Consider the following 24,127-nt stretch of genomic DNA (forward strand, 5'->3'; position numbering starts at 1 on the left):
TCGCTGATGTGCAGTTACTGGCCCCACCAACTTGCAGTGTCTATTTGTTGTTTATTGTTGCTGTTCTTTTCTCTCTGCTCTATCCACTCACCCCAACCGGTCGAGGCAGATGGCCGCCCAAACTGAGCCCGGTTCTGCTGGAGGTTTTTTTCTTCCGTTAAAGGGAGTTTTTTCCTCTCCACTGTCGCCAAGTGCTTGCTCACAAGGGAATTGTTGGGTTTTTAGTTTTAGTTTTTGTAAAGTGCCTTGAGATGATTTGTATTGTGATTTGGCGCTATACAAATAAAATTGAATTGAATTGAATTGAATTGAATAATGTATTAGTTATTTAATGAACACATTTTTATCTCCTATTTTCACACATTTACTGTCTTCATAAACGGCACTGTATGTCAACATAGTACAGGAGAGCAAAACATATGCATCTTTTTAAATTACATTACATAGAGTTCCAGCTGGAGTTGCTCTGGATGTGACACCACTGCTCATATAAGGCCTGAGATCAGCAACCACAGTATAAAAATAGTAACACATTTCAAAGAATAGATACCTCAGTGAAGACGCTAAGTAAATGTAACCAAATAATACAAAACTAAACAAAAATGTCCAAATATACAGTTGGTTTCAACCAACGACCACATCACACTGTAGCTTGGACTTTTCTTGTATGTCCATTGTTTTTTTCAGAGAGTCATTACAGCATGTCTCTAAAGCCAGCATTATCTCTCACCATGCTGCTGTAGACTGATCTGTACACCTTCAAAACATCCAGAGCTGAGGGGCGCAGCTTGGGCTCTTCCCTCTTGCACTCCTCATGGATCTGAAAAAGATGGAAGTGAACTAAATCTCCCCCTGGTACCCTTCCCATCAGGAGCCATGTCACATCAGGGATCTTCCAGATATCTGTCTTCTCATCATACTCAGGCATGAGATCATCTGAAAATGGTATCCCCATGTTTCTGAATGGCCACAGCTGCTCTGGAGCCACAAAGTCCCCTGTAAGCTCTCGGTGGCCACATTTCACAAACAAGCCTCTTACTGGGTCCACCTCAGGCAGGGCATCCAGATCATTCACTACCAGGTGAAAGTCACTTGTCAGCAGAAACTGGGAGAGAGTTTTCTCCAGGCTGTTGGAATCGCACATAACCCGCCGCCCAGCTGGGCTGTTATGGAGGTAATGGAGGATGGAGACATAGTCCGTAGCCAGCCTCAGCCGTATCTGCCACGTGTTATGTTGCTGGTGCTGCTCTTGTGCAAGAACACCATCCAAGTTAAGCAGTGACCCAAAAGGGTGGTGCTCTGTAACTAGGATGTGATCTTCAAGGCAAAACCCCACCAACTGCACCACCTGGGAGCCCTGCAAGGCCTGTAACATAGACAATCCATGGAGAAAATCCTCCAGATAATCCAGTGAAGTGAGTTTAGACACAGCAACCTTCTGACCTTTCCACTCAGCCAGATAGACCTGGGGGAAAAATAGATGCTGAGGTCAGTGAGTGTAGAGATAAAGCTACACACAGCATAGTGACCTCTACAGATGAGAAGGGGCCTCATGCAGCATTTCTTAATTCTTAAAGTTATGCTGTCAAAAATCACCACTTAAGTCTGCACCTCAAGTAAGCTCTCCTGATGTTTGCTTTGTGATTATGAAATGTGGATTTGGACAGCTCTCTGCACTCACAGACCCCCTGGAAGCAGCCAAAGGCAATAAAATTAATCTACCATCACCTCTTCAAGTTCAAGGATTGTATTAGGTCTCTCTAAACAGTTAAAAAAAAACAACAATACACAAGCAACAGATTACATTTTAAAGGTAATAATGACGCCACACAACCATTTTTTTTCTCTTCTGGCTGCTCCTGTTAGGGGTCGCCACAACAGACCAATTAATCAGCATAAATGATTTAGCATAAGTTTGCCAACTGCCCTTCCTGATGCTTCCTTTACTTGGGCTTGGGATGGACACTAAGACCGCACTGGCTTGTGCAACCTCAATAGCAGAGTCTAGCAGCCCTGTTGTTCCAAGGAGGTCTCCCATATAAGTATTAATTAACCAGGCACTGCCCTGCTTAGCTGACGAGATCTGACAGGATCGGGCATTCACAGAATGGTGTGGCAATCAACAGAATTCTGTAAATCAATTTGGAATCACTAAGAAAAGATGTGCTATTAATATGTGAATTGACATCCCTCCCACCCCAGGTTTTAACTACTATCATTTGTAGTTTGCAATAAGTTTGAAATTTTGTACTAGAACACTATGGGGAATTGAAATACACACACTAAACGTAGACAACATACAGTTTAAAAGTCCATCTACCTTTTTAACAGCTCCCTGGCCAATCACCTTTAGCTCGCGTACTTCGGTATTAATTTGTGCACACTGGAGCCAGGGGGTGCAGTTTTTCATGGTAACCATTTTAAAGTGTTGGGGCAGACAGCCGACATGAGAGGACACGAGCTGCTCATCAGTCTGATACATAGAGTCCAAATACAGGTAGAGCATGACATTGCTGAGAAGCAAAGCAGCAAGACACAACGCCACCACAGGAACACTGTGGAAGATAGTACTGCTTCTGCTCTGACCCATGGTGCTCAGCATCTAAAAGGAAAAGCAAAGGTGTTAGGGGATAACAGAAGAATAGCAGCTACAGCTTAAAATAACAGAGTACCTATCCATCCATTATCTATACCCACTTATTCCTAACCAGAATAATGTTTTTTTCCATTTTTTATAATGGATGCAAACGTCTCTGTTTTTTACAGAATCGCATCGTACAGTAAATTATGACATACTTCACTTATATATAGCATTATGAAAAGTAATTCTTCTGGGAATGAATCAGGAATAATCTTGTAAAGGCCACAACTTTAACCATACAGATGTGTATTACTAATTATATACTGGGTGGTTTTGGGTCAAGTAGTGTCATTTTGGCTTTCTCACCTGAACCTGGTTGTTTTCTTTGAAAAAAAATCCTGCCTTTAATGTGACATAAAACTGACCTTTCTTTTATTTGTTAATGAAGAATAATAATTGCAGAGCTTTATAAAACGGCAGGGGTTTGGTGTTTTATCTCCACTTACACTGAAATAATAAAGTGCATCAGTAGCTCATTACCTGACAAGTGCTCAGCTCAGTCAGCTAACATTGTTTGACAGTATTCACACCATGGGACTGTAATACACACTTTCTAAACACAGTAACAACGACCCAGTGTTCACAGTCACAACAGGCAGCAGCTGGATTTGCTTTTCAACTTGTGGATTTAATCTCCACCATGAAATCCATTGGTACTTCCTTCTTCTCCTACATTGCTTGTGTATGGTGGAACAATGTGAAATCTGACAGTAGTTAATAAAAGGCCTAATGATTCATTTGTTATTATCATTTTTAAGGGGACTGAAATGACAGAGATAGCCACACTAATGAATGCTACGAGCACTGCAACAAGCTAATGTCCAAACAGCAAAAGCGACAGCGCAAAGAACTGATACTTAACATTTAGCGCCATGTCCTAACATACCTACCGCAGCCCGGGCTCACATTGTGCTGTGTTTCTGTAGTTTGTCAATAAAGCAAACACAAACAGCACACAACACGAATTAGTGCTCATATTCCGTCTTGAAACACGTGGTCTACCAAAGTCTGCTCCCGCGAGCTGTGCCCATTGATCCCGCCCTGTGCGCGTTCACAGCTCAGGGATAGGAACGTCACCGACATGCTGCGCTCGTGTCAGAGATTCTACGGAGAGCGGCAAAGTCCAATCTTCGGAAGGCAAGTCGAATAAATTTTCACACCCGTCTTGGAACATAAAATGTATAACGCAATATGTCTTTATCGTTAACACGACCAACCAATGACATTTCCATCCATTATCTATACCTGCTTAGTCTTCGTTTAGGGTCACAGGTATCTGCTGGACCCTGTCCCAGCCCAGCACAGGGATCTGCTGGAGCCCATCCCATCTCTCTTTGGGTGAAAGGCAGGGGTACACCCTGGACAGGTCACCAGTCCATCACAGGGCCACATAGAGACAAACAACCTTACACACTCACACTCACTCCTATGGACAATTTAGAGTCACCAATCAACCTGACATATATGTTTTTGGACTGTGGGAGGAAGCACAGAGAGAACATGCAAACTCCACACAGTAAGGCCCCTGATGGGTTTCAAACCAGGAACCTTCTTGCTGTGAGGCAACAGTGCTAACCACTAAATCACCATGCTGCCATGTTATTTTCATAATTAACTTAATTTGTAAGATTTTCTTGGGTGCTTTGTGAGGAAATACTATCCAACTATAACTATAACTACATATGGGGGTTTATGATTCTTATGATCTGAAGTTATTAAACTTAATCTTTATAAAAGTTTCATATTGATGACTGAGATTGTCACTAAGCCTGCGGTTCCCCTTGTATTTAATCAGGAAGAAAATATAAATCAAATGACTAAATGACAATGAAAAATAACCCCAAAGCACTTTGCAAAAAACCCAACAAATCCCTTATGAGCAAGCACTTGGTGACAGTGGAGAGGAAAAACTCCCTTTAACATAAGAAAAAACCTCCAGCAGAACCGGGCTCAGTTTGGGTGGCCACCTGGCTCGACCGGTTGGGTGAGTGGATAGAAGGAACAAAGTGGTTCCAATCCTATTTATCGGACAGATTCCAGTTTGTTCATGTCCATGATGAACCTTCCACATGAACAAAAGTTAGTTATGGAGTTCCACAAGGCTCGGTGCTAGGACCGATTCTGTTCACCCTGTACATGCTTCCTTTAGGATATGTCATTAGGAGGCACTCTATTAATTACCACTGCTATGTAGATGACACTCAGTTATATCTATCTATTAAACCTGTTAACACAAACCAGTTAACCAGACTTCAAGCCTGTCTAACTGACATAAAGGCCTGGATGACCAGTAACTTTTTACTTTTAAACTTGGAGAAAACAGAAGTCATTATATTTGGGCCAAAAAATCTCAGAAATAACTTTTCTCAAATAATAGCTACTCTAGATGGCATAACCCTGGCCTCCAGCACTACTGTAAAAAACCTTGGAGTTATTTTTGACCAGGACATGTCCTTTAACTCACACATAAAACAAATTTCTACAACTGCATTCTTTCACCTGCGCAACATTTCCAAAATTAGGAACATCCTGTCTCAAAATGATGCAGAAAAACTAGTCCATGCATTTGTTACCTCAAGGCTAGATTACTGTAACTCATTACTATCTGGATGTCCCAATATCTCCATAAAAAGCCTCCAATTAATCCAGAATGCCGCAGCCAGAGTCCTGACAGGAACTAGCAAGAGAGATCATATTTCTCCTATATTGGCTTCTCTTCATTGGCTCCCTGTAAAATATAGAATAGAATTTAAAATCCTTCTTCTCACATACAAATCCCTTCATAATCAAGCTCCTTCATACCTTAAAGACCTCATAGTACCATATTATCCCAATAGACCACTTCGCTCTCAGAGTGCAGGTCTACTTGTGGTTCCCAGAGTTTCCAAAAGCAGAATGGGAGGTAGAGCCTTTAGTTATCAAGCTCCTCTCCTATGGAACCAGCTCCCAGCCTGGGTTCAGGAGGCAGACACTCTCTATACTTTTAAGGCTAGACTTAAAACCTTCCTCTTTGACAAAGCGTATAGTTAGGGCTGGCTTCAGGCAACCCTGAACCATCCCTTAGTTATGCTGCTATAGGCCTAGACTGCCCGAGGACCATCGGTGCACTGAGCTCCCCTACCCTAACCACCCCACCCCCCACCTCCCTCCCTTCCCCTCCCCTCTCTTCTCTCCTCCCACCTCATGTATATTCCACCATTGAATCTTACTAACCTTGTGTTCTCTCTCTCCCCTAGTTTGTGCTCTCTCCCTCTCTCTCTATTCTCTCTGTACCTTCTGCAGGTGTCCCTGGTCCTGGAGCTGTATATCGCTGATGTGCAGTTACTGGTCCCACCAACTTGCAGTGTCTATTTGTTGTTTATTGTTGCTGTTCTTTTCTCTCTGCTCTATCCACTCACCCCAACCGGTCGAGGCAGATGGCTGCCCAAACTGAGCCCGGTTCTGCTGGAGGTTTTTTCTTCCGTTAAAGGGAGTTTTTTCCTCTCCACTGTCGCCAAGTGCTTGCTCATAAGGGAATTGTTGGGTTTTTAGTTTTAGTTTTTGTAAAGTGCCTTGAGATGATTTGTATTGTGATTTGGCGCTATACAAATAAAATTGAATTGAATTGAATTGAATAGAAGAGAGAGAAAAGAACAGCAACAATAAACAACAAATAGACACTGCAGGGTGGTGGGGTCTTGTTTTCCATGTACATTTGCTGAGTTTAATCCTTCTATCACCTAAGTATGTTTTAATTCCATTTGTCATAATTTTCATTTGCATATTTGTAGCCTATGTGAATCTCAGAAATAGCAATATGTTTTAAGTTAGGCTACCCAGTGTTAGTGGGGCTACTTCATAATTTACCTGACTCCCTGAAAAGAATAGTGGCAATCTACAGCTACTAATCTGACACAACCCTTAGGGCAGCAAGAAATGTTAGTTTCTTCGGCTAAAGGTTTCTCTGCAAACTGATTTTAAAACAACATAATTATGTACTAACACATACAACAGCAACATTTAGCATCTAAGAAGAAGGCAGCTTTTCTGAGTGTAGTCCTGCTTGAGTAAAAGGAATCATTATTTATATACCATAATGGCAAAACCTTCCTCAGTAATGCGCTAAACACCAAATACTGTATAAATGTTATTTCTATTGGTCTCCCCAAAGAATGTAGGCTTTTTTTTTACATCTAAGTCTGCATAAAAAACTTAAATTACTACATTAACCTCAAGCAAATAGGATTTCCTATTTTGAATATGGGACTGATCGAGCCATGGGGTGGGGCTAGAAAGAAGCCATGGAAACACCTCTCGAATGGGAAACACCGGAGTGAGAAAAATATTTCCTGGTAGATTTATAGAATAAAATTATCACGTTTACGGAACTCCCTCCTTGACGAGTTAAAACACCAGAGTATTATTTAAATTTGTCGTTTATTAAAACATATAAATGTAACAAAGCCCAGTTGTCACAGACTTACACATACAGTTAGGATGTATGTCTGCGTCTGTATAGATGCTTTTACTTTGAAAAAGAGGAAGTGTGGTTGTTAGTGTAAGCCGAGAAGCAGGTTAGTTATCTCCTCGGTGCAGGCGAGTCAAAGACGGCCAGCAAACAGGTATCTCTTTTATTATGAAACATACCTTCATACTTTGGCGTCTAGCTAAGCCGCAGTTTAAAGTGGGCTGCATTTTGGACATCTAAAACAAAAGTAGCACGGTTCAGGTGTGATATCATGTTTACCCTGTCAAACACACTGCACAATAATAACGTTAGCTGACGTTGGTTGGCTCACGTACAATATCGAGACGCAGGGTCGTTACAGCCAAACTCTGACGATAGTTGTCTTTTTCTCGTGGCTTGGCTGAAGGATGTGGTATGTGTTTGTTTTTTAGTTAACAGCTAGTTAGTTAAAGATGGCCTTCACTTCCTGTTTAGTTCAGGCGTGACATGTTTATTTGTAATGGACCCCCATTATTCTGAAAAACGAAACACCTTTAATTGCTAGCATATGACGTTACACATGGATACAATAGAGACGTTTTGTTTTTGGGTCTGCTTTTATGTCCACCTTGGTCGTTTCTAACTTATCCCATCTTTGCTATTATTGGCTTTGGCCAGCTGTTATTTGGAGAAACAGGGCAACATCTGTGTTAGCCACAGTGCTATGATGTCACAGTAGTTATAAAGGAGGCTTTAGGTGTGTGTATGTAAAGGCGCTGTGTTGTGGGATGAGCTCTGTTTCCATAGTTTCCTGTGTCCTCAGCCCACTGCCCCTCGCTCTGGCGCTCCCACCTTGCTCTGTGAGCGATGAGTCATCGAGCAGGCTCGGCATCTCAAGTGATGCTGCCTTCGCCGTTTGTAAGCATCCAGCTTCAGGATGTCACACGCAGCTCTCTGTGCATATCAGTGAGCATGAGTGATTCATAACAGCTTTGGGTTTTCTTTGTGAGTTTTCACTGCCACTGCCATTTCTGTCCGAGGTTTATTTTGATCTCTTGTGTTCAAGTCTCACCAGGTTTCTTCAGGGAACTGGAGTATGGTAAAGTTGATTAATCCCTGAAAGGAAATTCAGGAAGTTCATTATTATTATTATTATTATTATTATTATTATTAGAATTCCCGAACATACTGCAGTGGCATTTTTAACTGCTGGTATTTGGTGTGCTTGTCCAAGTAGTAAGGCATTCTTTTTTAATTTTGCTTGATTTGTAAAGGTAACAGTGAAATAGAAGGAAATGGTGCCATTCAGTCAAATACACCTAGTGGAATGTGAAACGTAATTATAATGACATCAGCCAAAATCAGCATGTTTAGTGTCTGAGTGAAGCCTGATCATGAAAGGTCTGTACCCTCCCATAGTTCACAACTGAGCCAGAAAGCAAATATATGTTTCTGGAGTATAAACAATAGCTCATAGCATTTTTAGGTAAAACAAAATTGCATAACCTACATGCAGAGGTAGGATGAGTGAGGATCAGTGCATGGGGGTGGGGGGGTTGTGAGTCTGCATAAGGACAGTTAGCACTGATCCCATCACAAACAATGATGAGCACAGACAGCAGCGTTAGCAATAAACCTCAGAGCACCATGGTAACGAGTGAAGTGCAAAGGCACTTATGTGGCATCTTCATAGTACTGCACAGACAGAAGCAGGCTCAGTTCAGATAATCTTTATTTATATAGCTGTTTGTGGACCTTTTGTTTTTTGAGTTACTGATTTGCAACAATGGTCTAATGGTTACAGAGATATTACAATTAGATATCCCACTGAAAAAATGCCAGATGAAATGTACTGTACGTGTAAACATTAGACAAACCAGACCACCAACCTATGTCCTCCAATTAGAAAGTGATGTATATTAACCAGTGAGATGCCACCCTAGTTGCTACTGCTGCAATGACTTTAGTAATCACTCTGTGTTTGGTAGCTCCACCACTGTTTTGTTCCAGGCTGAAATATCTCTCTCTAGCAGTTAGATTGCCATGACAATGTTTACAGACACTCATGGTGTGCAAATGATGTGTTTCAAAGACTTTAGTTATTTTTTGGGTTTACATCTGGCTCCATCATGCCTTTTCTGGTTTACGTTATCATCAGAGAGGGCTTTTAGGTTTTTGATGATTATTTGAGATTATAGATTAGTGTTGTGCACATAAACCATCTGAAACATTATTGTTATCAGTGAGAAAACGTAATGGGTTGAAAAAAAAATTAACTTGTGAACAAAAGTCTAAGTCTTTAATAGCTTGTCCTAAGATTAAGGTTGAGGATATACCATTGTACAAGGCCAAAATTCCAGTAAGCTACTAGTTAATCCAGTTCACAGTGAAAAGTTGAAATATCAGAAACTGCGTTAAATAAAATGTTCTAGCCTTATTAGTTAATTCTGTTAGGCTACACAGTTGCTAGGACTATTTATTGTCACTACAGCTACATGTGACATTTATTACACAGACTGAGCTTGTAATTAAACAGAGCAGTGGTGGACACTGCCATCACTGACTACTAAACCTTGTTTAAATGTTGCTTCTCCTTGAGGTGCATTTATCTGATGTGCACTACTGTAAGAGTTAATGAAGAAAGCGTGTTTCCTTTGCTTGCATAAAGCAATGAGTCACCACTTCATAGCAAAATGATGTGCTGACGCTGACAAGAAGCTTGTGTTCCATACACAAATTTTTATTTTGCCTGCACAAACCAATCAACATATTTTGATTAATGTCCAAATCATATACCAAGTACCATATACCAGTACAAGTTGTACTGTACATATTATTAGCGACAGTATATTTTCTCATTTAAACAAGAAAGAGGAGCTAAGAGGAGTAAAGCAAAGTAATCAAAGAATGCAGACTGGACATTTATTCGGTTTATGAGGGGATCCTCATGGATCCATGCAGAATAGGGGAAACAGTGAACCGTGCTAAGAAGATGTAAATAAACTAAATGTGCCAACAGATCCTGCTTGGTTCCATGTCTGCTTAATACAATATGCTTTTTTCAGGTGCTTGTTCCAGACAAACCTGTGAACCATTTTACCATTTGAGAAGAACCAAGGATAAATTGCAATCTGAATGCTAGAGGAGTGAGATTCAGCAGTGATAATTCCTTCACTCCCCCCCCATAATCCTACTCCTGAACCAAGCTGAGTAAGGAAGACAGGTGTGACAGACACTCTCTTGTGCAGTTTATCCACTATGGTTTTTTCCACAGGATGGAGCTGACAGCTTCTGTTTGACATTTGCAGCCCAGACAGCAAAACACGCTGTGAGACCCACAGGCATGATGAGAGCCCCTGTGTTCTGTGTGGTGCTAGCTTTCATATGCCACAGCCATGGTCTGCAAATACAGAACCCTCTTCACTGGTCCAAAAGGTAAGGGGAAAAAAAAGCTGTTTTTGTTTGGGAAATATAACTTCAAAATTGTTGCAAGTGTTATAAGCCACCAATCTACCCATTGACTCCCCCATTTGTTGTCTGGGTCTTTGACCCACTAAAAAACAAAGGCAAAAAGTCCCCAAAAACTACAGATGTTTTATGTAATAAGGGAATCCTAATAAGCTCAAGGGAGGGGAGACCCGAAAAGCAGCTGTCTCAAGTCCTGTTGCCATTGCACAATAAATAAGGAAAGTGGTCATAAAATATTATTTATGCCACACTGTACACACTCCATTGTTTTAAGGACCTTTTAAAATGCACTGAAAAGTCACACGGTTGCTGTGGTCTTTTTGTGGGATTTTATAAGGTAAGAAAAATTCCTTACCTTATTCTTGAGACAGCTGAGTATACTGTTACTGTCTGGTACTGCCTCCACATCCATTGTTTTTTACAGTGCATATTGTTTATTGTGTATGACTCCAGTAATACTGCCTCTACTATTAATAACCAAGAGCTGAGCAAACAGCATTAACTCTGTTTTTTTCCTAAGGTTTCAGGAAAATGTATTGTTAGATCCCAGCACCTGTATGTCCAGGACCGAGCAGCCACAGGTCTCAGCAAACTCTCACAATTTCTCTGTGCATATTCGGATGCCAGGTGTTGTCCCAGCTGGGGTGAGTCTGTTTCTCAGAAACTGACTATGCTTATCATTACACCTGAAAATGCAAAAAAGTCACTGTTTCCAGTGAATATTTACTAATTTCCTTCAGTGATAATAAACTGAATGTTTTGGGATTGAGCTGTAGGTCAGACAAAACAAGACATTTACAATCTCACCTGAGTCTCTGATGGACATTTCTTTACTATTTTTTTACTCTTTTTTTAAAAATAAGGAGCCAGTTTCTGCTCCTGGATGCATTTGATGAAGTCAGGAACTCTGCTTACATTGTGACTGAAGAAACAGGGAATACTTTTAGTTCTTCACGCATAGATCATAGTGTAAAAGTTTCTCTTCTGTGGTAGTGCTTACTGCCTGAGAACCTGCTTTCTTTGCTGTGCTAAACTTCACCTACTAGTTGTCATGACATATTGTACCTCAGTGGTATTTTTGTTGAAATCTAGATATCTTTGTTTCTCCAAATATAAGTGTAAAACTGAATGTACCATAAAGCTATGTTGCTGAGCATAACTGTTAGTAACTGATGGTTCTTCTCTATTATAATATCATTGTGTTTTTTAATATTTCAGTCGGACACTTATCTGTGCATAGCATTTCCTGTGCCAACTAGTCGAGATGCATACATTGGTGAGTATAGCAGTAGTAATATAGGTAAATAGTTATAGCTGAAGTAGCAGCAACAACTGAACGAGACATTGTAAAAGCAGAAGAGAGGTAGTAGTAGCAGCCATAACATCAGTAGAAGTAGCTTGTCTTTGTGTACAGGATTTTGTTGCAAAATATGTTTAAAAGAATCTGTGTTTTGTTGGACGTGACTCCTTGCTTAAATTAAGACTGCATGATTCTGGGTAAAAAAAATCATGATTTTTTTAATTTAATTTAAATCAGAATGCAGATTTTTTTTTTTTTTTTTTTTTTTTTTTTAGCCTGGCCAGCCAGACCCACTCCATTCTCAGTGAAATAATGTGGGTCAGGAGACCCTGCCATGGAGTCTTTTCTTCTGGCTTCAAATGAGCCAGGTCAATCACAGCCGTTTATTTGCAATGGGGCAGGCTTTCCTCTCCAGCCATCCAATCAGATTTAAACAAACCTTGCAAATATTTACTGACTTTATTGTAACGTTGCTCAATGCCAGTCCCAAGTCCACACATCTTCCTATAACTGGCTTTTGTGGTTACTCAGTTTAAAAATATGCACAGAACTGGTGATAACACTGTATTCTCATGTTTTTACAACAAGAACCACAACAAGCTTGCGTGGAGATGCTACCGCACGCCATTCGCTGGTCTCACTGTCGTTTTGCTTGTGTCATATTGTTCGTTTCTCTGATTGGTTTACTCTGCGTCCATTTACTCTGCGTCCGAATACAAATAGTCTGATTGTCTAGGCAAATTTTTCTTCACAACTCAAGAGCAGAATATTTCTCTCGTTATTATGACCAGTCACTGCTGCTTTTTAACTTTGCAATTGATAACCAGTATTTGTTTGATCACTGATGTGTTGAGAGTGAACTAATATTACAGTGTTGACTTTTCTGTGACCTCTGTGTAGCTGACCAGTCACGACGTGCAGCATGAGCGAATGTCAGATCATTGGTTTCAGAGTTACGCACACTCATCCAACATGGGAAAGGTGTGCATGTGGGACAGTCCTGTAGTCTAAGGTCTTTCAGCTATTTAATAGGTGATGGGTAGGGGATATTTTCACATTTGCCCTTTTTTGTCACATGGTGTTAACACAGTCCTGTCATTGGGGGATACAACATAAGAAAAATATCTCCCTGCTAATAGAAACATGACAGAATTGTTATTTAACAGTGAGATTGTATTCAGGGTTGAATCAACATTGTGACCTAAACATTAATTATGCAGCCCTAACTTAAATTTGATGTTGGCAAGTTTCTTTCTCCAGTTTGTCTGTGGGATCTAAATATCACTCTGTTTGCATAGTGAGGGTATTTAGTCCTCAATTAATCTTTCTGCCCTTGAGCTGAGGAGCATGTGGTGCATCCCAAGTAGCTTAGATAGCAGATCAAGTTGAGACAGAGATGTCAGGAGAGAATAGAAGTATGCTGAACAACAAAATATTTAACCACTATGCTTTTTCTCCTCAGTGGACTTCATACCTCATGCTACTATGGACACAGTCCATCATATGCTGCTATTTGGCTGCCAGACTCCCATCTCCACCAACAGCTACTGGTAATATCCAACTTTAAGTCAGAACAAAGTGTGTGAATGTTTGTTTTATATATGTTTGTTTTATAACATGTTTTAATGTTAGCATAAAAGCATTTGCAGTTACAAAGTGTAAATATTAACATTTAGGCTTAGTGTCAAGAGCAGCAAAGCTTAGGGGCAATGTTTCAGGCTGTTCCACTGCCACTGAATCATAGCATACTTTTGAATACTCACACTATTGCTGCTAAGCCTGTTTAGTTGAGTGCAGCTATAAAACTTCCTGGGCTTATCAGAGTCCACTGCTATGTTATTTTTATTTCAAACAAAAATGTACTCCCTCGGGGAAATTGAACCCTTCCCTATTACTTTCTGTGTAATCTACGCTGTTGACATTGCAGGATATGCTGTTCACATCTTTATGAATTGTCTTTAAAGCTCACAAATTACCATTATGCTCCTTTTCATGTCTTTTCAGTTAACATTAAAGCTGCATGTATAATTTTTTTATATTGGCAGTATGATGCACATACAATGGATTCAGAAAGTATTCAGAACCCCTTCACTTTAAAAAAATTTGTTATATTTTTGTTATATTGCAACCTGATACTACTGTTGTTTTAAATTTTTTTTCTCAATCTACACTCAGTGTTACATAATGACAAAGTGAAAACAGAATTTTAGAAATGTTTATAAATTTATGAAAAGAAAAAACTGAAATATCACATTTGCATAAGTATTCAGACCCTTTACTCAGTACTTAACTGAAACATCTTTGGCATCAATTACAGCCTCGAGTCTTTTTGGGTATGACACAAGCTTTGCACACATAGTGTGAACCTATTTCTCTTACACATCTTCAAGAGATTGTGTGTCAATTAAAGCCGTCTGGCTCCTCCATTGATGTCCTCCAACCATATTTCCTGAAACCTAGATCTAGCCAACTCTAGACCCATCTCTAATCTCTTTTATTACAAAGATCTTAGAAAAAGTTCTTCTGCAACAACTAGATGCAAATAAGATTTTTGAAGTCTTTCAATCAGGTTTTAGAAAACACCATTTGACTGAGACTGCCCTTTTGAACGTTTTAAATGATATTTTATGCTGGTCAAGCTGGGGATCATGCTATACTTGTGCTCTTAGATCTGAGCTCTGCTTTTGACACTGTCGATCATGCTGTTGCAATGCTCGTTTGGAGCACTATGTCTGCATAAAAGGGAATGTTCTTGAATGGTTTATTTCTCCAATCTGAGTTTTAGAGTCAACATTGGTGAATCTGAGGTAGCCTCTCTGTCATGTGGTGTTCCCCAGGGATCCATTTTAGCTCCTGTTTTCTTTTCACTGTATATGTTCCCATTGGGTTCTATCTTTAGGAAGCATGGTCTGTCCTTCCATTGCTATGCGGATGATACTCAAATCTATCTGCCTTTAAAGCAGAGTTCAAAGGGTTTGGAAGCACTTACAGTATCTCACAGAAGTGCGTACACCTCTTACATTTTTGTAAATAATTCAATTCAATTCAATTCAATTCAATTCAATTTTATTTGTATAGCGCCAAATCACAAATTCAAATCATCTCAAGGCACTTTACAAAAACTAAAACTAAAAACCCAACAATTCCCTTATGAGCAAGCACTTGGCGACAGTGGAGAGGAAAAACTCCCTTTAACGGAAGAAAAAACCTCCAGCAGAACCGGGCTCAGTTTGGGCGGCCATCTGCCTCGACCGGTTGGGGTGAGTGGATAGAGCAGAGAGAAAAGAACAGCAACAATAAACAACAAATAGACACTGCAAGGTGGTGGGGCCAGTAACTGCACATCAGCGATAAACAGCTCCAGGACCAGGGACACCTGCAGAAGGTACAGAGAGAACAGAGAGAACAGAGAGAGAGGGAGAGAGCACAAACTAGGGGAGAGAGAGAGCACAAGGTTAGTGACATTCAATGGTGGAATATACATGAGGTGGGAGGAGAGGAAGAGAGGGGAGGGGAAGGGAAAGGGGGGGGTTAGGGTAGGGGAGCTCAGTGCACCGATGGTCCTCAGGCAGTCTAGGCCTATAGCAGCATAACTAAGGGATGGTTCAGGGTTGCCTGAGGCCAGCCCTAACTATATGCTTTGTCAAAGAGGAAGGTTTTAAGTCTAGCCTTAAAAGTACAGAGAGTGTCTGCCTCCTGAACCCAGGCTGGGAGCTGGTTCCACAGGAGAGGAGCTTGATAACTAAAGGCTCTGCCTCCCAGTCTGCTTCTGGAAACTCTGGGACCCACAAGTAGACCTGCACTCTGAGAGCGAAGTGGTCTATTGGGATAATATGGTACTATGAGGTCTTTAAGGTATGAAGGAGCTTGATTATGAAGGGATTTGTATGTGAGAAGAAGGATTTTAAATTCTATTCTATATTTTACAGGGAGCCAATGAAGAGAAGCCAATATAGGAGAAATATGATCTCTCTTGCTAGTTCCTGTCAGGACTCTGGCTGCGGCATTCTGGATTAATTGGAGGCTTTTTATGGAGATATTGGGACATCCAGATAGTAATGAGTTACAGTAATCTATTTCTGCATCATTTTGAGACAGGAAGGTCCTAATTTTGGAAATGTTGCGCAGGTGAAAGAATGCAGTTCTAGAGATTTGTTTTATGTGTGAGGTAAAGGACATGTCCTGGTCAAAAATAACTCCAAGGTTTTTTACAGTAGTGCTGGAGGCCAGGGCTATGCCATCTAGAGTAGCTATAATTTGAGAAAAGTTATTTCTGAGATTTTTTGGCCCAAATATAATGACTTCTGTTTTCTCTGAGTTTAAAAGTAAAAAGTTCCTGGTCATCCAGGCCTTTATGTCAGTTAGACAGGCTTGAAGTCTGGTTAACTGGTTTGTGTTAACAGGTTTAATAGATAGATACAACTGAGTGTCATCTGCATAGCAGTGGTATTTAATAGAGTGCTTCCTAATGACATATCCTAAAGGAAGCATGTACAGGGTGAACAGAATCGGTCCTAGCACAGAGCCTCGTGGAACTCCATAACTAACTTTTGTTCGTGTGGAAGGTTCATCATGGACATGAACAAACTGGAATCTGTTCGATAAATAGGATTGGAACCATTTTAACGCTGTTCCTCTGATACCAGTCACATGCTCCAGTCTCTGTAATAAGATGTTGTGGTCAATGGTGTCGAATGCAGCACTAAGGTCTAGGAGGACAAGTATAGAAACAAGTCCATTATCTGAGGCTAAGAGAAGATCGTTGGTAACTTTTAACAGTGCTGTTTCTTTACTATGATGTGCTCTAAATCCTGATTGAAAATCTTCAAATAGTTCATTCCTGTGTAAGTGGTCTGATAGCTGCTTAGCAACAGCTTTTTCTAGGATTTTAGAAATAAATGGCAGGTTGGATATTGGTCTATAATTAGCCAAGACTCCTGGATCAAGACTAGGCTTTTTGAGTAAAGGTTTGATTACTGCAGTCTTAAAGGCCTGTGGTACGTAGCCTGATACTAGAGATAAATTTACCAAGTCCAATAAAGATGAGTTCATTAATGGCAGGGTGCCTTTAAGCAGTCTAGTCGGGATGGGGTCTAAGAGACACGTTGATGATTTCGATGAAGCAACTACTGATGTAAATTCAGAGAGATCTATGGGAGAGAAGCAGTCTAGACATAACTGAGGTCCTACAGATGATTCAAGAGCTACTGTAGTAGAAGATTCATTTATTGCAGGTATAGGAAGCATCTGCTGAATTTTAGCTCTAATAGTTGTGATTTTATTTGTAAAGAAACTCATAAATTCATCACTGCTGAGAGCTAAGGGAACACTGGGCTCAACAGAGCTGTGACTTTTTGTCAGCCTGGCTACAGTGCTGAAAAGAAACCTGGGATTGTTCTTATTTTCCTCTATTAGTGATGGACTATGCAATTCTGGCTTTATGGAGAGCTTTTTTATATGTTATTAGACTGTTTTTCCAGGCTAGAAAAATTTCCTCTAAGTTTGTGGAACGCCAGCTTTCGTGATGTCAGCTTTAAGGTATGGTACCATGGGGCTAGTCTCCTCTGATTCATTTACTTCTTTATCAGAGGGGCCACGGTATAAAGGGTTTCATGCAGTGAGGTTACAGCGCTGTCAACAATATGATCAATTTGGTAGGGAGTGGGATTGAGGCAGCTGCCCTCCACTGTGTTGGTACTTGGCATAGATGTAAATAAAGATGGAATCATTTTCTTAAATTTATTAACAGCGTTGTCAGATAAACATCTGCTGTAGTGGAATTTTCTTCCAAACGCTGCATGATCCATCATTTTAAATTCAAAAGTTATTAAAGAATGATCTGACAAAACAGGATTTGGGGGAAAAACTATTAGATGTTCAATTTCGATGCCATAGGTCAGAACAAGATCAAGGGTGTGATTGAAACAGTGGGTGGGTTTATTAACATTTTGAATGAAACCAATTGAATCTAATATAGAATTAAATGCAATGCTGAGGCTGTTATTTTCAACATCTACATGAATGTTAATCTCCCACTATAATGACTTTATCTGAACTAAGCACTAAATCAGACAGGAAGTCAGGGAATTCAGTTAAAAACTCTTGAGTAAGGGACAGGTGGACGGTACACAATGACAAGTAGAACTGGTTTTTGTGTTCTCCAGTCAAGTCCTGCTTTTTTCAGGTTTGACTTCTTGTGAAGGTAAAACCCATTTTGTCTAGAGTTCATAGAGTTGTCCCTAAGCCACTCCTGTTGTTATATGTTGGGGACTGAAAGGCCCAAACGCAGATCAGAATCAGTTAGTCTCTTTATTGGAAATAACAGTCAATTAACAGGTGCAGGGACGAGTCCAGGGCCAGCCGCACTGCTGGACCCGTCCTGGATGCTTCAGGGGAAACGGGCCGTCGACGGAGCAGAATCCGTGGAGTGACTCGGGTTGTCTTCCTGAAGTGCTGGACCAACACAGACTTGGGGATCGCAGGTGAAGCTGGAGCGGGGTCGGAGGAAGACCAGGCATGCGCCACCTGCGAAGAGACGCTGGTTTATTACTCTGAAGATTAGAGTTAGAAGAGAGCTAGGGACTACCAGGTTAGTAGACTAGACGATCTGGCAACTGGCTGAGAGAAGCCGGGAGCCTTATGGGGCGGTTGATCCCTGGAACGCCCCCCTTACTCCTGCTGCACCTGTGGACAATTGACAGACAGACACACACGGAAGGAGAGGGAAAGAAAACACACGAGGAGGAGAAACAAGACCGGGGAAGGTGCTCTGTTGGTGCTCAGTTTAGCTGGGTGACCATCTCTTGGAAGAGTCCTGGTTGTGCCAAAATTCTTCCATTTGAGTATTATGGAGGCCGCTGTGCTCCTGGGAACCTTCAGTGCAGCAGAAATATTTTTGTAGCCTTCTCCAGCTCTGTGCCTATCAACAATCCTGTTTCTGAGCTCTGCAGCCAGTTCCTTTGACCTCATGGTTTGGTTTTTGCTCTGATATGCATTGCCAGCTGTGTGGCCTTCTATAAAGAGGTGTGTGCCTTTCCAAATCAAGTCCAATCAATTTAATTTACCACAGGTGGACTCCAGTCAAGGTGTAGAAGCATCTCAGCAAAGATCATTCTGCTGTTGCAAAGTGTTTGAATACTTATGTAAATATGATATTTCAGTTTTTGAAAAATAAATTTACAAACATTTCAATTCAATTAAATTTTATTTGTATAGCGCCAAATCACAATACAAATCATCTCAAGGCACTTTACAAAAACTAAAACTAAAAACCCAACAATTCCCTTATGAGCAAGCACTTGGCAACAGTGGAGAGGAAAAAACTCCCTTTAACGGAAGAAAAAAACCTCCAGCAGAACCGGGCTCAGTCATCTGCCTCGACCGGTTGGGGTGAGTGGATAGAGCAGAGAGAAAAGAACAGCAACAATAAACAACAAATAGACACTGCAAGTTGGTGGGGCCAGTAACTGCACATCAGCGATAAACAGCTCCAGGACCAGGGACACCTGCAGAAGGTACAGAGAGAGAGAGAGAGAGAGGGAGGGAGAGAGCACAAACTAGGGGAGAGAGAGAGCACAAGGTTAGTAACATTCAATGGTGGAATATACATGAGGTGGGAGAGAAGGGGGGGGGGTTAGGGTAGGGGAGCTCAGTGCACCAATGGTCCTCGGGCAGTCTAGGCCTATAGCAGCATAACTAACTAAGGGATGGTTCAGGGTTGCCTGAAGCCAGCCCTAACTATATGCTTTGTCAAAGAGGAAGGTTTTAAGTCTAGCCTTAAAAGTACAGAGAGTGTCTGCCTCCTGAACCCAGGCTGAGAGCTGGTTCCACAGGAGAGGAGCTTGATAGCTAAAGGCTCTGCCTCCCATTCTGCTTTTGAGAACTCTGGGAGCCTGTTAGTGATATTAGTACATTTCTAAAATTCTGTTTTCACTTTGTCATTATGTGGCACTGAGTGTAGAGTCATGAGAAAAAAATACATTTCAATTGTAGTAGTATCAGGCTGCAACATAACAATATTGAAAAAAGTGAAGGGGATCTGAATCCTTTCTGAATGCACCGTAAATATAGTCACATAAATTCAATAAATGAAAAGCAAAACATATAAAAAAAATGAATCATTGTGGCATAATTATAAGATTGACCAGCGACAGATTAATTTAGTTAAACTACATAAAATAATTCATAAAGTCCTGTCAAAAGGAATTTCCATTATTATTGATTTTTTTTTTTGGTCTGTTACTGATGTTGAATCATTCATCATGTCACATGTCATGCTGTTTTGAATACTATATGCACTTTTGAACACTATGCGTGCTTTGGTGTCTTTCTTTGACTACTTCTACTTCACTTTTTTCCAATCCAGTCATTCATCAACAGAAAGTGTAGTGATTGTGTTATTGCTGTCTCCAGGGACTGCGGCGGTGCTCAAGGCACTTGTGAGGATGAACCCTCCATTATGTATGCCTGGGCTCGCAATGCACAACCTACTAAATTACCCAAAGGTATGACTCTTAAAAGGTTGGTTCACAATTACTGAAAGTCTAATGTTTATCCACTGACCTCTGGCTGTATCTAGCCATGGCTGTCCTCGTCTAATGTGGTAGTGTAATGGAGGTAAATGGAATTTATTTGTGGCATTTAATCATGTCTTTCAAGCAACTATGTCCATTTTACTTTTTGCAATCCACAGATCTCAAGCCACTCCACTAAAGATACTTGTGCCAAAAATGATCATGTATTGTCAAATATTTTCTTATGTACAGTAATGTGTGTTTTGATCTGTTGTTCCACAGTTGTTTATATTTTTCTATGATTTTATGTTTTTTTTTAACCACTGCTATTCTCTTTGCATCTCAACAGATGTTGGTTTTAAAGTTGGAAAAAATTCAGAAATGCCCTACTTTGTGCTGCAGATCCATTATGGAGATTTCAGTGCTTTCAGAGGTGGGTTCCTAACAGAATTTAATGTGCTAGTATTGTTTTATTTTATTTAATCAGGTTAAATTCATTATCGAGACATTCATGTATTTCTGTGTTTCTAAATAAGTCCATAGGAACATTAAAAAAGCCATGCACATGCAATTGTTCATAAATGTGTTTCTTTCGTGCTGTGTTTTGCATTGCGTTCTACAATGTTTCTAGTTTGCACTACTTTCACATTTCATTGGTGCTATGCAAGTGGTTATTAATGTAAGGTACTTTGTTGAATTAAACTGTTGTACCTAAGCTATAGCTTTGCAGAGCCTGCATGACTGTAGATTTCTAGTCTTATTCATTTATTTGTTTTACATGAGTTGTACAGTGTAATGCAGTCCCAAACAACAGCACTGCAATATAACCTATCATTAAGAACCTTGTACACACTTTTTTCATTCAGTTGAAAAAATAGATTTCGCAGCTTTAGTTGTATTTTCTTGTTCTGCAGACCATCATAGAGATTGCTCAGGACTTACCTTAACAATGACGTCTAAACCGTAAGTATTTAAATACATCAGGTTTTTGTTGAATGATCTTATTGGAGGGAACTGTGAAATTTTCTGTGTGCACGACAGTGTTTAGCTTGAGCATCAGGAAATGTGTAGATATAAAAATTTTAGCTTGGCAAGAAGGAATAGGAAGGAAATGTCAGTGTAAAAAGTGATAAGCAACATTGCATCAGACCTTGGAGCATCCTCCTCCTCTAACAGTGGTTCTTTTGTGTACTCCTCAAAGACAGCCATTCACTGCTGGCATATACCTGCTAATGTCTGTGGGGACAGTCATTCTTCCAGGAAAAAGAGGTGTGTTTGGTTTAACTTTTCACTGGTTTAAATTGTCAGGCTCAAAGATACTAAATTCCTCTTATCTGGAAAACATATTCCATCTGCCTGAGGTTCTACATCTATAAAGACCATTTTTTTGTTGTTGTTTGGGCTAGGGAAAATCAACAGGTAGCATAGATTTTCTGTAGAGCTCCTGTGCAATAGTAATCAGCACTGCTTACAGCATACATAGCAACATTCTAAAGATCTTAGCTTTGTTATTTCTCCTCACATGCTTAAGCTTGGTTTATAAGATCTTTATGACATTCTGATAAATTTTTCATCTCACTGAAATGTAGCTTTTGAAAAATAATGTGCTTGTCATTAGGGCAAGTTATATAGTCCTAATGGCAAAACAATCATGGAACAGATCAGCATATGATGTGTGGCATGTTTTCCATTAAAACTGTGTACTTTATAATGTTGCTATTGCATGAGGCAGAAAAAAGTGCTTGCAGTTGATTATAGATTGGGCCTGCCTTGACATCCTTTCATTTTTTTCTTGTCTTTTTTGTTAGTTACAAATGCAGACATCGCCTGTGATTACAGGTCATATCCAATCCATCCATTTGCCTTCAGGACTCACACACACCAGCTTGGTGAGTCATGCTGGAGAATTTAGTAGGCAATTTATGGGCGACTTCCTCAGTGTCAGTGGTAGTCTGGATGAGTGTTTCTGTTACAGGGAAAGTGGTCAGTGGCTACAGGATCCGAGATGGAAAATGGAGCCTGATTGGAAGACAGTCCCCTCAACTACCGCAGGTACAATATCACATCAAGGCAATTAAAAGGTTCAGGTTCAGTGATACTGTACCCACAATATCACTGGTTCAAGACTGCCTTGGGGACTTTTGCCAAACCCTGATTGTGTTATCAATAGAAGCATGTCCACATCCATCTGAAGGTGAGCGTGTCTACACAGGAGGCTACTGTGAGCAGCAGCAGCAGTAGGTTCAATTCTATATCTATGTTTAAATTATATTTTATCTTCTGCGCACGTGCGGAGTGCATCGAGGGGAGGGTTAAAACTTTTGAGGCAATCACTGCAATCAAGCGATTTCTATAACTCTAAATGAGACTTCTGCACCTGTCGATAGGTATTTTGGCCCACTCCTCGTGAGCAAACTGCTCCAGCTGTCTCAGGTTTGAAGGGTGTCTTCTCCAGACTGCATGTTTCAGCTCTTTCCACAGATATTCAATAGGATGTAGATCAGGGCTCATAGAAGGCCACTCAGAATACTCTACTTGTTTGTTCTTAGCCATTCTTGAGTGTTTTTAGTGCGTTTTGGGTCATTATCCTGTTGGAGGACCCATGACCTGTGACTGAGACCAAGCTTTCTGACTGGGCAGCAGATTTCACTCCAGAATACCTTGATAGTCTTGAGATTTCATTGTACCTTGCACAGATTCAAGACACCCTATGCCAGATGCAGCAAAACAGCCCCAGAACATAACTGAGCCTCCTCCATGTTTCTCAGTAGGTACAGTAATCTTTTCTTTGTATGCTTCATTTTTGCGTCTGTGAACATAGAGCCGATGTGAAAAAGCTCCAGTTTTGTCTCGTCTGTCCAAAAGACATTCTCCCAGAAGCTTTGTGGCTTGTCAACACGCATTTTGGCAAATTCCAGTCTCGCTTTTTTTTTATTAGCTTTGAACAATGGAGTCCTCCTCGATCAACTTCCATTAAGTCCACAGTGGCTCAAACAGTGACATATGGTGCGATCTGACGCTGATGTACCTTGACCTTGGAGTTCACCTCTAATCTATTTGTGTCATGATCCGCATTTGGTGACTTCCTGTTTCTTTTATATTGAAGGATCATGACAGGAACTGGTTTTTGTTTTATTCTATTCTCTTTACTTTGCCCCAATTAGTTATTGTTTTCACCTGTGTCTTGTTTTGTTCCTTTGGTTTATGTACTCCCTGAGTAGCCACAGTCTTTGCTGGGTTGTCTGCTCACAACTGCCCACAGCTGCTCAGAACTGCTGAAGCCTTCTCTGACTAAAGAGTTTTTGTTTGCCACGCTTGCCTTGCTTTTTCCCGTTTGGATTTATGTTCATGGATACCTTGTTTTAAGTTAAGTAGTCCTGCTTTGTTCTTGTCTTTTGTAGCCCTGCTTTGTTCCTGTTCTGTCTATGTTCCCTGTAGCCCTGCTTTCTTCATGTTTCCCTGTGTGGTCTGATGAGTCCCTAGTGTGTGTGACCCAGACCCTCATGCCCTGTATCCGTGTTCATATTTCCCTGTGAGTCTGGTGCGTCTTCTTGAGTGTGTGTGACCCAGACCTTCCTGCCTTGTACCCTGAGTTCATATCCTGTCTTCCCGGTGTTCATGTTTATGTCCTGTCCCCGTAATTCATGTGCTTTGTCCCGTGTTCATATTCCCACACCCTTGTGTTCCTCTAGTTTCCTGTGTTCCTGTTTTCTGGTTTTTCTTGCTTTGTTCTGGTCTTTGGTTAAAATAAAGTTAAATCCTGAGTACCAGAGTGGGCA

The 24,127-nt window shown here is 40.6% G+C and overlaps 2 protein-coding genes across 8 annotated transcripts in view; one reads left to right on the plus strand and one right to left on the minus strand.

Moving 5' to 3' along the window:
* Positions 1-303: 303 nt before the first annotated feature.
* On the minus strand, positions 304-7,470 carry pomk (protein O-mannose kinase). Of its 3 annotated transcripts, none has more exons than XM_026298273.2 (3): positions 7,424-7,470; positions 2,321-2,602; positions 304-1,465 (listed from the first exon to the last, which is right to left on the minus strand). In XM_026298273.2, exons 2-3 carry the CDS (start codon positions 2,600-2,602, stop codon positions 695-697), a joined length of 1,053 nt encoding a protein of 350 aa, XP_026154058.1. In that variant the 5' UTR covers positions 7,424-7,470; the 3' UTR covers positions 304-694. The 3 variants fall into 3 exon arrangements, with proteins under 3 accessions (XP_026154058.1, XP_026154055.1, XP_026154057.1); XM_026298270.1 differs by lacking the exon at positions 7,424-7,470 and adding an exon at positions 3,532-3,675; XM_026298272.1 differs by lacking the exon at positions 7,424-7,470 and adding an exon at positions 3,528-3,675.
* Positions 7,135-24,127, plus strand: part of pam (peptidylglycine alpha-amidating monooxygenase) — a 47,073-nt gene continuing 30,080 nt past the window's right edge. For 2 of the 5 annotated variants that reach the window (XM_026298265.1, XM_026298269.1), the window contains exons 1-12: positions 7,135-7,242; positions 10,133-10,290; positions 10,376-10,502; positions 11,056-11,179; positions 11,754-11,811; positions 13,298-13,385; positions 20,248-20,339; positions 20,698-20,781; positions 21,263-21,311; positions 21,550-21,617; positions 22,157-22,237; positions 22,324-22,400. In XM_026298265.1, the coding sequence (XP_026154050.1) occupies positions 10,411-10,502; positions 11,056-11,179; positions 11,754-11,811; positions 13,298-13,385; positions 20,248-20,339; positions 20,698-20,781; positions 21,263-21,311; positions 21,550-21,617; positions 22,157-22,237; positions 22,324-22,400 (813 nt within the window). In that variant the 5' untranslated portion in view covers positions 7,135-7,242; positions 10,133-10,290; positions 10,376-10,410. Of the gene's footprint in view, positions 7,243-10,132; positions 10,291-10,341; positions 10,503-11,055; positions 11,180-11,753; positions 11,812-13,297; positions 13,386-20,247; positions 20,340-20,697; positions 20,782-21,262; positions 21,312-21,549; positions 21,618-22,156; positions 22,238-22,323; positions 22,401-24,127 lie in introns of all 5 variants that reach the window. The other 3 variants (XM_026298266.1, XM_026298267.1, XM_026298268.1) reach the window with 3 other exon arrangements.

This window comes from Mastacembelus armatus, chromosome 12 (assembly GCF_900324485.2).
Source record: "Mastacembelus armatus chromosome 12, fMasArm1.2, whole genome shotgun sequence".
Lineage (NCBI taxonomy): Eukaryota > Metazoa > Chordata > Actinopteri > Synbranchiformes > Mastacembelidae > Mastacembelus > Mastacembelus armatus.

Bases quoted from the DNA above. Each gene is read 5' to 3' on its own strand.
- pomk (XM_026298273.2), bottom strand. From the start codon at position 2,602: ATGCTGAGCACCATGGGTCAGAGCAGAAGCAGTACTATCTTCCACAGT. The intron at 1,466-2,320 runs GTAGATGGACTT...TTTTTCCCCCAG, and splicing joins GCCAGGGAGCTGTTAAAAAG to GTCTATCTGGCTGAGTGGAA.